We start from the raw sequence: 14,356 nt of genomic DNA on the forward strand, positions 1-14,356 counted from the left end.
AAATGCATCATTATGGGTGATGAAACATGGATCTGTGCTTTTGATGCTGAAACAGCTCAATGATCAAATGAATGGCACTCACAAGACTGAAAAGACCATATCAAAATCATTCAAAAATCAAGATCATTGACTGTTTCTTTGATTGATGTGGTGTTGTGCATCACATCACAAATTCCTTCTAATTGGCAAAAACTGTAAACAAAGAATATCATTTAAGCCTTTTGCATTGTTTGCATGAAGCAATTCATAGAAAACAATCTCATTTGTGGCAAGAAAACTCGTGGATTTTGCACCATGATAATGCATCTGCTCACAATGCTCTTCTTGAATTTTTGGCCAAAAACTCAACAAATGTGATTCCACAAGCTCTGTATTCATCTAATATGGCACCGTATGACTTTTTCCTGTTTCCTTGACTAAAATTTCTACTTTATGGTCACTGTTCTGAGTCAATTAATGAATAAAACAGAATTCACTGCAAGTCCTGAAGGGGTTTCACAAAAACGAATTTAAAACATGTTTCGAGGATTGAAGAAATTGGCAAAACCACATTGCAATGGGGGGATTACTTTGAAGGGGACAAAATAAATTTTGATGAATACATTCAAATCTTGCATTTTATTGAACTATTCCTGATACTTATTGATCATAGGGATAAGTGAAGTGGATATAAAATTTATTACACACACCTAAATAGAAGAGATTGATTAATTTTTAATTTTTTTTTCTGAGAGAGAATGTTTAAAAGAAGGAGATAAGAACAAACCTTGCATTAAATACAAAAAGAGCCTATATTTTCCAGTACAACAATGCCCATTTTCACAATTCTAGCAAAACAAATGTCTAGCTATTGTCTAATCATATACATGTACTAGCTACTGTCTATATCCTGTTTTTTTCTGCTGGTTATTTGGTTTTGGTGACTTTTATATCAAGTTTACCCAGTTATAAGTGGCTGTGTAAACTTTTATTTTTTAATTGCAGTTTAATCGTCATGCTGGTAACCCCGGGGTTTCAGGCCTAGTGCACTGATAACTTCCCTAATGACGAACTTGACATGCCAGCTTAACGGTTTGTCGGCATACCAGATGCCGAGTTAACATTTTTTAATAATTTCCCAAGATATGAGTTTCTGATATGTTTGTATGATCACTTATCTTTATAAATTATTTTGAGTTTTTTTGATGAATGAAATTCATTGTAAGTGAGGTTGTACAATTGAGATTTTGCAACGAATATGAGTACATGATGGAAGAGGCTGCTGATAGTTTATTTCATGTTGCTTAATTTAGAGCATAATTTACTGAAATGATGCCATAAGCTAGGCAACCATTACATTGTTATGATGTGAACTCTCAAAATGCTTTATTTGCTTGACAGTACAGTACTAGTATTTAAGATCTCAAGCATGTCATTTAAAATTGAGAGTTAGGTTATTTTTTGTTAAGGATGGAATGATTCTGAAGTTAGCCAGTTAACAGTGATTGATTAATTGGGATTATATAATCATCTAACATATGATAAATTGTTAACTAATCATTGTCAGGTATTTTATAAATTTCAATTTTTCTAAATTTTAGATTTTATACATTTTTTTTTTTTTTTGTATATTTATACATTTTTTTTTTTTTTTGTAATATATATGAAGTAGTTCTTTGATAATTGGATATTATCTTCATAGAACTATCATACAAAAAGGGAAACTATTTTAAAAGAGAGTCATTTTTATTGTTTTCAACAGAAATGCTCAGGCTGCAACCATCCATCATCAGTCAGTTTTGATTGATGTTCACAATATTTTTAATAAAAAGAAGAGTACATTTAAAACACTATTATTGATTTATAAAATCTAGATGAACTTGAAAATCAAAACTGTTAAAACCAGAATGTAAAAAATTGGTGTAAATAAAATTAGAATTGGTCAATATGGAGGGTAAAATTTAGTATTTAAAAAAATGAATAAAACACACAAAAATGACTCTCCATTAAAAAGTAGTTTCCCTTTTTGTATGATAGACTTGTGAAGAAGTTATCTAATTATCACAGAACTACAGAAACTCTGGATCAAAAGCTAATTAATATAACAATTTTTTTTTTTTAGTTTTAACTTTTTGCTAATAGGTTTTCTTAGTATTTGCTAATTGAGCTGCAATTTTAAAAAATTGTAGACCTATAAATTCCGACTGCCGCTGTCTGTCCAACCGTCTTGACTTAATCTCGAGAACAGAGTTAGACAGATGAAATTTGAGACCAGACATGGAAACCTTAGGGGCAGAAGGCTCGATTAACTATATACAGAATTCCAATGCAAACCAGAAATAATGTTATTTCAATTTTCTCCGAAAGATGCCAGATAGATGACCGACACAACTCTGTTGTTAAAGGAAAAGTATGATGTACAAGGGGAAAACCACTACTAATTTGAGGTTGAGAGCATATATTTTAAATTAAATATGATTAAAAATTGCAGCCTAGCATTGTGACAATCTCTCAATAAATAATTGCTCATTAAATATAAATATTTATTTTTATCATTTCTGATTTAAAGTTGTATGAAAATATTAAAAAATAAGTTACATAAATTGTCTTTGATCAAATTAGGTTGCTTCTATTAATTTTAGTAGTCAGGCAGAAATCATGACCATGTTATTTATCATTGGGGGCATGGAGACTGATTTTGCTGACTGATATATTGCTGATATTGATAGAAGTACTGTACATTTAGTATGTTTTTATATTTACATAATAAAGAAAATTATAGTCTCTCTTGCTTAGTATCCTGTTGGCATTGTGTTCTAGCAAACATGCTTGCTTGATATGTAAGAAGCTAAATCAATTATTGATACATAGTCAATAATGCAGTTCTCCTTAACTGCATGATTGGCTATGTAATTGTTTGTTTGTTTTGTTAAGTTATGGCAATGCAACACTTGGGTGATCTGCCTAGGGGATGCCTTTACGGAGGACTTTTTAAGGGTAACTGGCCCCTATTCAGGCTACTGGAGAAAACTTCAGGTTTGGCCACTGGTGGACATGCTATGTAATTGACTTAAAAATAATGCAACTGACATATAAATAACTACATTCATCAGCTACTTGTGATCCAAATAAAAATGCTTGGATGCTATGTATTCTCTCTTTCTCTGTTCCCTTAATGCCTCCGGTAAATCATCGTCTATTCTTGAGTGATCAATATAACTAACCTAATCTATCTGTAACAGCTAGGATTGCCGACCTTCCAGTTTAATGGGTCTTGTCTGGTGTCCTATTGGGAGTACAAATCAAACACCAGACAATTTCATCTGTATAATGAATGTATCGTGATAATTTACTAATAACATACTAAAATCAGAATAAGTAAAATTACTCCTCACTCCGACACCGGGGATGAAATACTAAATACCGAACCTGTTACCGGTGTAATTTGCGTGAAAAATCTTCTTTCCACAAACGTTTTCGAGCTTTCCAAACAGCTCTTCTTCAGGTGGAGAAAAAAGGCTTACCGAAGCGAATCTTTAAATACCAGAGTGCAAGAACATCAGGCGGACCTTCGGCACGGGCGGTACACCACGGCCCTAACCACCTTTGCATCTAATCCCGATATAGAACCGGAGTTCGACAAAGCTGACATCATCGACACTACGCCCCACCTGGACCAACTAAAATGGCGGGAAGCTATATCCATCTGTAGGGCTAACCATCGGACCACATGTATAAATCGGAAGGATGAAATTAATCTTTCTATAGCGTGGCAGGCCCTCATAAACAACGATCTATAAATAGCAACATCGGCGCACGAATGCGCATGTCCACCTTAATGTTCGTTTGATATGCGAGTTCCGTAATTTTTTGTTTAAACATCTGCATTCTATTTTTAGATTCCGTTTTTATTTAAATGTCTACGTTCTTTTTTCGTCTTTTTTCGAAGTATTTCGTCGGAACCTTTTTTCTCTACCTGAAGAAGAGCTGTTTGGAAAGCTCGAAAACGTTTGTGGAAAGAAGATTTTTCACGCAAATTACACCGGTAACAGGTTCGGTATTTAGTAAAATCAGAATTATTACAGTAAACTAAGGAACATCTGGAATAAAGTTGAGACAATAGAGAACACTTTACACCAGATGTTGAACAATTCTCACACAAAACCTAATGTTTGGTGTCAGAAAAATGCACTTCACAATTGTTTTTGGTCTCCTCTGAGTCCTGCTTCAGGTGAACATTGCCCTTTCTTTGATAGAACACCAGTTTAAAACAAAAATGTGAATGTTTAAAAAAATATTGAATCATGTCAGTATCCATTGAGAATGGAATGGATTTAAAAATGGAAGGCATTGGAATGTCTGCCTAAACATTACAAAAAATGGAATACAATGCTGTGCATTAGTACGGGTATATGCCATAGGTCCTACTCTGGTTTGTAAAGGGTCTGCCAGGCTGCCAACAGAAAAAGTTCCTCTTTGTAATTGATACACATGCTGTTTAAACTTGCCTTAAAAATTTCTAGTCTCCAAAAATCTGTGTGGGAATGATGTCTCGATTTCCTCCTTTGTACAAGAGGTACTAAAGTATGGACCGATATTCATACCTCCTCTCTCCAGTAAAGATACTGGATCCTTCTTACCGGACCTTGAAACCCTTTTAAACAATCTCTGTCACATAGAAGAAATGTTACAGATGGATGGTGACTATGAAGATCGGTAACAAGAAACAAACACCGGAGGTGGTGAAACTAAGGGATAACCTATGTAGAACTATCCTCTGGTTACAAAGAAAGAACATTACTCTCATCAGGGCTGACAAGAGCAAGTCCTTCGTAGTCATGAAAAGGGACACCTATGTACAGGGTTTGCAACAGTATATAGAACAGACACATTGCAAAAGCATAGAACATGGATTCATTGATAAGCTACAAGCTAGAGGTAAGCATTTTGCCTGTACTAAACTAGCTGAACAGCTGGCTTTAGCTAGGTCAACAGCCATATAATGTCAGTTTCAGTGTCTAAATCGTTATTGCTGCAATAAGGGCCTTTGTATAATGTTACAGATTGCGTGTGTTGCAATCTAAACTCACCTCTCACCTGCTGACCCTTGTTTTAGCGAGTCGGCCCTCCATATAATGTCAATTTCGGTGTCTAAATCATCATTGCCGCTGTCCTGGCCTTTGTGTAATGTTAAGTGGACTCACCAGATGTCCCACAGTTGTTTATCTTTGCCAAAACCCACAAATAGGGCCAGCAACTTCATCCAGTAGTGGACAAAACCAGATCCCCTATCCACTTGTTGAAGAAGTACTGTACATCTGCATACTTCTGCATACTTCTCAGTCAGCATTTACAGAATTACCCTTATACTGTTCATTATAGCCCATATGAACTGATATAACAGATATGCAACATGGGACTAGCTAATCCTCCAGGCTACCCAATAATTTTGGACTTGAAGACCTTGTACCCGTCGATAGAACTTTTCCTGTTTCTGTGCCGTTCATGACTGGTTGTTCCAACTTGTTAATGATGACACACTCCACTTACAGGTACTAGAACTGGCACACTTAATTTGCTACAACCCCATCATCCAATTCACTATGTCACGATGAGTGGACGTGCACAAAAAATCTAGTCAGTGTATCAATAGTTCGTAAGAAAGCAGATAAGGTTGCTAGAGACCAACGTGATCCCCAGCAGAAATAGATGTGCTACATAACAGCTCTTGTACAAAGGAGGGAATTGAGACATCATCCCACACAGATTTTCGGAGACTAGAAATTTTTAAGGCAAGTTTAATCAACACAATAGAGAGGACCATCACGTGCTAACTTTCCACCACTGTCTGAAGTCTGTGTTTAATGCTGTAGCCACGAAAAGAGACAGAAGATCTCCTGTATGTTATATTTATATCGTTTTCACACTCCTTAGGAATGTGAAAGACCCACCTACCCTACTTAAGCTTCCGAGGATGGTGTGTTGCTTGCTTCTGATAGATACGAGATTTAATAGGGATCTCATATACATAGGCTCCACAAAAACACCGGTGGAGAAAAGACTGCAAGAGCATGCTGCTGACATAAAGCATTCATGGCTATCTACATCCCTGTCAATATGTACCTCTAACCTGGATATAGAGGTGCAATTACAAGCTAATGTCCTCAGAACAACACGACATATTGACCATCTTAGATTTTTGGAGGCTAGAAATTTTTAAGGCAAGTTTAAACCAACATGTGTATCAATTATAAGGTGGAAGTTTCTCTTTTGGCAGCTTGGCAGGCCCTTTACAAACTGGAGTTATAGTATTTAGTTATTGTAGGTCTTATGGCATTGTATTCTATTTTTTTCATACTGTTTAGGCAGATGCTCTGACATGCCTCCCATTTTTAAATCCATTTCATTCTCAACGAATACTGATATGATTCAATATTTTTTTTGAATATTTGAATTTTTATTTTAAATTGGTGTTCCATCAAAGAAACTGCAACACCTGAAGTGGGACTTCGGAGGAGCCCAAATACAGTTGTAAAGTGCATTTTTCTGACACCTGACATTACATTTTGGGTGAGAAAAGTTGAGATAACATAAAGCTTTCATAATCCTAACAAAATATTAAAGTGAGCAGTTTATAACAGTTTTTTTCAATCCCATTTAAGTTGACTTAAGGGTACAAGTTCAGTTATTGATGAGTCAACTACTGTCATATATTCTGCACACTGTTTATTAAACCTACTAAGGCCAGGTTTACCTGAATGTGTATGGACAGGTCAATCTGATTTCATCCAATCAACTAAACATTCAATTCACTTAAATATTTTCAGATTTGAAGAGTTAAACAATATTTATTTTGTTCCTGAAGCATTTAAGTAATCCAAATTACATATTGACATAGTCCTTACCTCACATTTGACAGCCTTTCTATCTGGTTTATAGTTAATGTAAATGGTTTATTCTTTAGAAAAATTGTACTTTTCATGGGGTAGTTTTCCAGACTTAGTGTGAAATGTTTGTATGTAATTTATTGGTGCACATTAAATGAAGCATTATTAGCAGCAGCAAGTGTAAACTATGCATTAACTTATACCATACACATCATTATAAAAAGTATGTTAACCTTAGGTGGCCAGTTTTCACCTTAATCAGCTTACAGTGTAAGCTGTAAGCCTTGCATATTAAATGCTGCTTACTTCTGTTTTAACAAAAGAGTCACTTATTGATGATATATCTCTGTTGTAGTTTTACTTAAACTTTGTTCTAAATATTATAAAAATTAAAAAGTAAATTTAGAACAAAAAATACCATAATTTCTATTGAATGTCTTCTGCTTAACTTGAAAAAGTATGATATTGTTTACATAATATAAAGTTTCAGATGGAAAAAGTAAAGTTTCAAATGACTTAGAAGATGTTATAACTCAATGTATAGTCTTACCAAGTGTTAAGTCAGAAAACAATCATTGCTAAGAGTGGAATGTTGATTTTGTGTATTAAAAAAAAATCTGGAAAAGAACAAATAGCAGTATTGTAAAAAGTAATTAAAGGCATTTTTTGTTGTTTAAAGTAATTTAAATGATATAGATTAGAAATATATATTTGACATCCATATTTGTAGGTGTAACAGCAGTGTTGAAATAATCATTTCTACAATGTAAAGAAAATGATCAAGTTAAGGAGTGATTTGGGATAAACCAAAAATATGTGAACAAATAGAAAAAGTTTGTAAAAGTAGAGAAGTTGTACATTTCTCTATTGTTACAAACTTAAATGCGTTAGATATGTTTGATAGAGAGACTAACTCTATCCTCTTAATAGAAGTTATTATGAAAAAAATAGTTGAAAATTTCTCAGATGGAAATAAGATGTCTGTCTTTTGATGGCTGATGGTGTAATGGATATTGGTTTATTAACTAAGCTTCTGTCAGATATTTTAAGCTAATATCTTACATATCATATTTTATAGTCAGAAATGGTTTTTTTAAGGAATCTGGTTTCAAAAATACTTTGTTTTTTGTGTTGAAAAGGGTGTTTATATGACTTTTTTTTAAAAGAATACATAAATCAATAAAATGTCTGTCATATATTAAGAATTGTTCAGTCTGAAAGTGATTAGTTTCTAGTTTGCTATTTGTTTACAGTTGTTGCTAAAAGTAGAGGATTAAATACTTTAGAATATTTTTGAAGTTAATTAGTTTGATGCTATAATAGTGATATTATCTTTTGTTAATTTGTTTTATAAATCACATAGTACAATATATAAACAGAATAGAACAATAACAATATATGCAATGTTTGAAAATATTGTTTTTATACAAATTTCAATTACTGCAAAGCATTATGATTTTAGTTATTATTATAATAATAAATTTTCAATATTTAAATTATATATAAATAAATTATTTACTTATTTTTTATCTTTATTTAAAAATTATTTTATTTTCTCTTTTCAGTGTAGTTCAGGAATGAACTTATACTCAGGGATCCCATCAACTTACAGTCAACCCATCAGGAGGAGGAATTAACAACTGTTCAGCAGCCCATGGGGCAGTGTTGTCGAAAAATAAGTGTGACATCTGGGTAGAAGGTCACTGCTACATGCCACAGTAGCGTGAGGAAATGCTTTTGTGATGAGAGATTCAGACGACGAATGTACGGCAACTTGTGGCGATGCCAGAATACCTACAATTGCACATTGTAGTCGTGTGGTCACATCTGGGAGGAACACCCAAAGAGGACTTCTTGGACACCAAACATTAGTGGACAATGGGGATATTGAGAAGCAGTTCTGCTGTTCCGAACCAAGTTGTGGAAGAAGTTTTACATCTAAATTTAAATTAATGCGGCATGCTCTCATTCACACTGGAGAGCGAAGATTCAAGTGTTCTGTATGTGAGCGCTGTTTTCATCGGAAGGACCACTTAAAAAATCATCTCCAAATTCATAATCCTAATAAAGCACTACACTCATGCAACCAATGTAGTAAAAAGTATAGTTCTCTTTTATCGTTCCGAAAACACTTGGCATTCCATGCTGCAGAAGCAGGAGATCTGTCGTGTAAACTGTGCGGGAAAATATTTGCTGCACAGGAGGACATAATGTATCATCTGAAAGTACATTCTGGATCTAGGGCCTTAAAGGGGCCAAGTGAAAGAAAGTTTAAATGTGACCAATGTGACAGATCTTTTTTTACTCGCAAAGATGTTAAGCGCCATATGGTAGTTCACACAGGTGTCAGAAATTTTTTATGTCAATTATGTCCCCAGCGTTTTGGGCGGAAAGATCATCTAGTACGGCACATCAAGAAAAGCCACGGTGCCCATCAAGTTATTTCTCATCAAGGTAGTCCACTGAAAGTAGAAGCTACAACAGAGTCTAGGGGACCTTTATGTCCTGATAATGGTGATAAGTCAAGTCCTATGTCAGCTCCTCTCTCTCTCCCAGATGTGACTAGTAATGTTCCACAATCACCATGTAGTTTGCCTCCGATGTCTCTAATGCAAGATGCAAATTATGGAGCAATGAAACAGGAAAGTTGTTTCACTACATCGTCCGATGGGCTGCTGTCAGGAGGAAATTCTGGCTCAATTGGCACCGACGATAATGATGGGTTACTCAGGCTGGGAGAAATAACACCAAGTCTTATGCCTATCTCCCAATATCTTCCACTTAATACATCCTTTAATACCAGCCTACCTCATTTGATCCCCCCCAATTGTTACCTTACCACCATGCCAGGTTCTTCCAATCTATTGCCTGGCCTGGCTACTGATGGAGTTCTACCATCAATTACTAGCAATGCAATTCCATCCTTCTCCCCACCAGTGTCTTTAGACATGGGGAATCCTTCCCTACCTCATTTTAGTCAGGCTTTTCAATGATGTTTACTATTCTAGAGTCAAGGTCACATCATTCTTACTATTTATGACGTAATTTGCTCAATGATAAATACAAAAAAAAGCCTAAAAATTTTATATATATACTTTAAATGAATATATTCATAGAGAGAGAATTCTTTTTTATCTCTGATGGTAATACCTATTATTATTCATTTTATTGGCCAAATTATTATGATTTTTAGACAATTATACAGGTTATTTAACTCAAGTTTTAACTAGTTTTACTAATAATTTTAAGTTTTATTACTAATAGAATTGAGATGACTCTATTTCAAAGTTTTGGGGGGACCAATATTATATATAGTAGTAATTGATCATTATCAACTACCGATAGTAATTAAGTTATTGATTATCCCAAAGGTTATACAAAATTATAGTCACAAAATCATAGACTATATTAATACATCTTTTTACTTTTAAGTCATTGCTAAATTTAGGAATAAACTAAATTTTTGTACTTAGATCTGGCAATTACTGGAAAAAAAAAATGATATTGGATCTGATTGCTTATTTACAGATTGATTAATTTAATATATATTCTATAATTTTGCTAATGAATGCCTTCAAGTAAATTATAGAATAGTTTAAATTTCTATTTATTTAACATGTAGCTGTTTAAAACTGATTTATACTGTACAAGCAAAGGTAAAAATTTCTATATTTTTTTAATACTATAGTAATATGATTAATACTGTAAATATTTTTCTTCTTTAGTTATAATAGTGAAAATTGTTTAAACTTTAAAATACAAAAATACGTATATTGATGATACAAAATTGTCATCTTTCTGTTTCATCATTTACAATCACTAGCAACAATCCAAAAACAGTTTTCATTTACAGAAACAACCTTTTGTTTGAGCTGCACCTCTACAAAAAATATGAAATGGATAAAAACATCCTCTGGTGATCATGCCAATACCATAATTCACAACAATAGTTAATTAAAATTAAAAGAAAGATGATGACAATTTTGTATTTTCAATATATATATTTTTTGTATTTTAATGTAAATACTGTCAGCCAACTTTTACTTTAATGTTTAAACTTTATTTGAATTATTGCTTAAAGATCTTCAAATTTAAAATTCCTTAACTCATGCTGACTAAGGAACAGTTATAAGAAATTATGAAGAAATTTTATATCTTTGTTATAAAATTTTGTTCTAAACCTATTGCAGAATTTTTTTTTCTAATTAATGTAATGATTGTTACATCAAGCATTTTTTTCTCTCTATTCCTTGATTTTTTAGCTAAATAAGTTTCTTAATAGATAAATATATATATATTGTCTAAAGCTGCCAATTATTTTGATCTGTTTCATTGTTTGAAAAATTTGTTTCTTTAAAAAATATGTTTAAATCTAGTTGCCAACTTTATAATAGATCTATGAAATTAAATTTAGATTATTTTCATTACCATATAGAATTTTATATAATTGTTATTGCTGTTTATGTTTAGTTAGCTATTAATACTTAAAATGTCAATAAGATAAATAAGAAATATTTTAAAGTTTTGTTTTCATAAGTAATTTCCTCATTATTGATCTATGAAAATTTTTTTGTTTATGAAATATAATTTAATTTAGATAAATCCTATTAATTGTAAATTCTTAGATAGTTATTTTAACTTAAAAATATAAAATGTAAGATTTTCCTATAAACTTTCATTCCGTAAAAAATAAGTTTTGTTTAAGTAATTTTGAATTTGTCGACAAATGCAAGAAAAATGCAAGACTGAATGTGTGCATGTGTGTATATGTGGGTGTGTATGCAAAAGTGTGGATTGTATGAAAGAATGAGGAAAATGTGTATGTGAACATGAACTAATTTGTTTTTGAGTCTGATTTGAAACTTAAATGTTACGTACGTCTTCAATGCAAGATATCAATAGTACAACTTAAAACTTAGCCGTGGTCCTTTACACCAAGAACAGCTTAAACAATATAAAAGATGGTACAAAAATATTAGTTTACTCCCATAGTCAGATTAAATAGAGGGAGAAATTTAATGAATTTATATAAAATAGATATATGTTTATATATATATAGATATTTTTATCAGTGGACACACTGCCATTTTTATACTATTCAGTATTTGAATAATAATTGTTTCTTAGTATTTGTACTCATTGTTTAGATCAAATTAGTCAGTTTTAGCAAATGGGGCAAGAAATTGTGATTCTTATGTTTAGAATCACAAGATCTTAACTTATTTCCTATTCAGTTTGTTCAATTTTATCTATTATTAAATTACATATGTTTTTCCTTATTCTTCCTCCACTTGAGACATTTAGTTTGTAATTTTTTTTAAACCTAGTCACTTCTATTTTTAGTATTCATACAATCTAAATGATCTAACCACTAATAAATACAATTCCTATCTTATCTTACTTTTTTGTTCTACTTAAATTCTACTTTATATTTTGTTATTCTCTTATTCATTAAAATACTTTCTGTAGAGCTGATTTGTAATATATATTCCTGTGCATGTGTTTTTAATGTTTTTCTATCAGAAAGATTTTTATATAAATATATATATCAAAGACTAATTAATTATTTAGTACTATTTGAAAGAAATATCTCACGAGATGATATGAAAATATAATGTAATCATTGTTATTGTGTTCATTTCATTAATTCCTTTTTCTAATATAAGTAATTTAGTGAGTGATTTAATGTTACAGTATTCATAATCTAGAACAGCCAATAATCTGATCACTGTTGGAAAATTTAAAATGTTAAAATGAAGTGAAATGTATATACAATAATAATTTTTTAATACTTGATTGTTGTCTTATTCTTTCTGTCCTTTGGTGGGATTAGGCACAAAATTGCTAAGTAGAACTTATCACACAGGAATCCTATTAGATGAATAAAATAGACTTACTTTTGTACAATGGAATGGATATGCATTTCAGGCTGTTTGTCCCTCTTCAGTCCATACTGTACAATTGTTAAAACTGAAATGATATTTATATGTGACTGCTGGAATAACAAAGTATTTAAAACAACAGGGTAAAAAGGGAAACTATTAAAACTGTAAAATTTTCACAACAATAATTTCCTCCTGCAGAGTTTTTTTTTTATCAGTTTTAAAGAAAAAAATAGTCAGTGTTGTTCTAGTTCTGAGCTTCTCTGTGAATTTTTATTGACTTGTTAATTGAAGACAAAATTCTAACACATGTCTTTGAAACATCTTGAATGTCTTGTCTCTGATTAATGTAGTTATAATCTTGAAAGACTAACTCATCAATTGATTAATTATGTATATTTAAATTATCATTAGATTACAATTTTATATTTTATTTTTCATTTCGTTTCATTTTCTGTATTTATAACATGAATGACTTTTGATTTAATTCATAAGGAACATTCTACTCAAATCATTTTATTTATGTTTAAATAATAGATTATGATAGCTTTGAATGTGAAAGTGATTATTAAAATAGGATAAAATGATAAGAGTACAATGTTTTAAGAGTTAAATGATTATGTTATTTTGATATTAAAAGTTGACATAGCAGAATATGATTGCCTTGAAAAAAGTAATGAATCTTAATTTGTGTGCAATTAAATATGATGAGTTTTAGATAAAAGAAAACAAAAATGAAAGTGAAAATATACTTTAAGAAACTCTACAATTAAATTATTGAAATGAAAGAAAAAGTAAGACAGAGATAGAAAATAAATCGCAATCAGAAAAATCATTGTCATTAATAATTGCAGTGAAAGTCAATAAACTGACTGATAGCAACTGTCATGAGTATACTGTAACAAAAGAAATTATTAACAAAGCAAAACAAATAAAGAAGGCTAACTTTAATGAATAATAAATATAATGAAATAAAATTGTTAGAATTATTCAAAAATTTGACTTAATAATTTGATACATCTCCGTTCATAATTATTAATGAACACAGAAGTAGTGTTTTAACTCTAAACACAAAATCGGCCTTATCCATTTAAAACAAAATCAGCCGATGGGAAAAGTTGTTTGACTGGTTTTGCTAAAGAAGTTTCCCTTATAGCCTGGGGGTACAAACAATAGTCTCTAGCTAAATAGTAAGAGAAAGTTTTCAGAGTTTAAACAGTTAAAAGCAAATAACTTTGGTCTGTCTGGTGAGGCAACAACTGCCCTGCTTAATTTCATCTTCTTGGCAAGGAATGTATGTGTAAACTGTTACAGGCTCAGGTCACACAGTTTACACATACATCCCTTGCCAAGAAGTTGAAATTAAGCAGGGCAGTTTTAGGTGTTTGCTATTGCAAAAACACATAAACAAATGCCTTCCCTTAGACCCTCTGCGGATAAAGGAAGATCTCAAACTCGACTTCTAGGTGTGATGCCTAATATCAAAAGACTCTTTGTTCGTATGAAAGATATTTACAAAGAATGCTATAGATGGAGAGCTGCCTTCAAAATTCGTTCCATAAATAACAGGCCCAAAATAGCAGTTTTTGGCACAATTTATGAAAAACC

General features: G+C 31.8%; 1 protein-coding gene across 4 annotated transcripts in view; it reads left to right on the plus strand.

Moving 5' to 3' along the window:
• LOC136973421 (zinc finger protein PLAGL1-like) overlaps window positions 1–14,103 on the plus strand; it is a 30,672-nt gene extending 16,569 nt beyond the window's left edge. For 2 of the 4 annotated variants that reach the window (XM_067268140.1, XM_067268139.1), the window contains one exon: window positions 8,432–14,103. In XM_067268140.1, coding sequence (XP_067124241.1) covers window positions 8,609–9,859 — 1,251 coding nt within the window. In that variant the 5' untranslated portion in view covers window positions 8,432–8,608 and the 3' untranslated portion in view covers window positions 9,860–14,103. The remainder of the gene's footprint in view (window positions 1–8,431) is intronic. The other 2 variants (XM_067268141.1, XM_067268142.1) reach the window with 1 other exon arrangement.
• The last annotated feature ends 253 nt before the right edge of the window (window positions 14,104–14,356 follow it).

The sequence above is a fragment of the Centruroides vittatus genome, unplaced genomic scaffold (assembly GCF_030686945.1).
Source record: "Centruroides vittatus isolate TY-2023 unplaced genomic scaffold, ASM3068694v2 contig_3170, whole genome shotgun sequence".
Lineage (NCBI taxonomy): Eukaryota > Metazoa > Arthropoda > Arachnida > Scorpiones > Buthidae > Centruroides > Centruroides vittatus.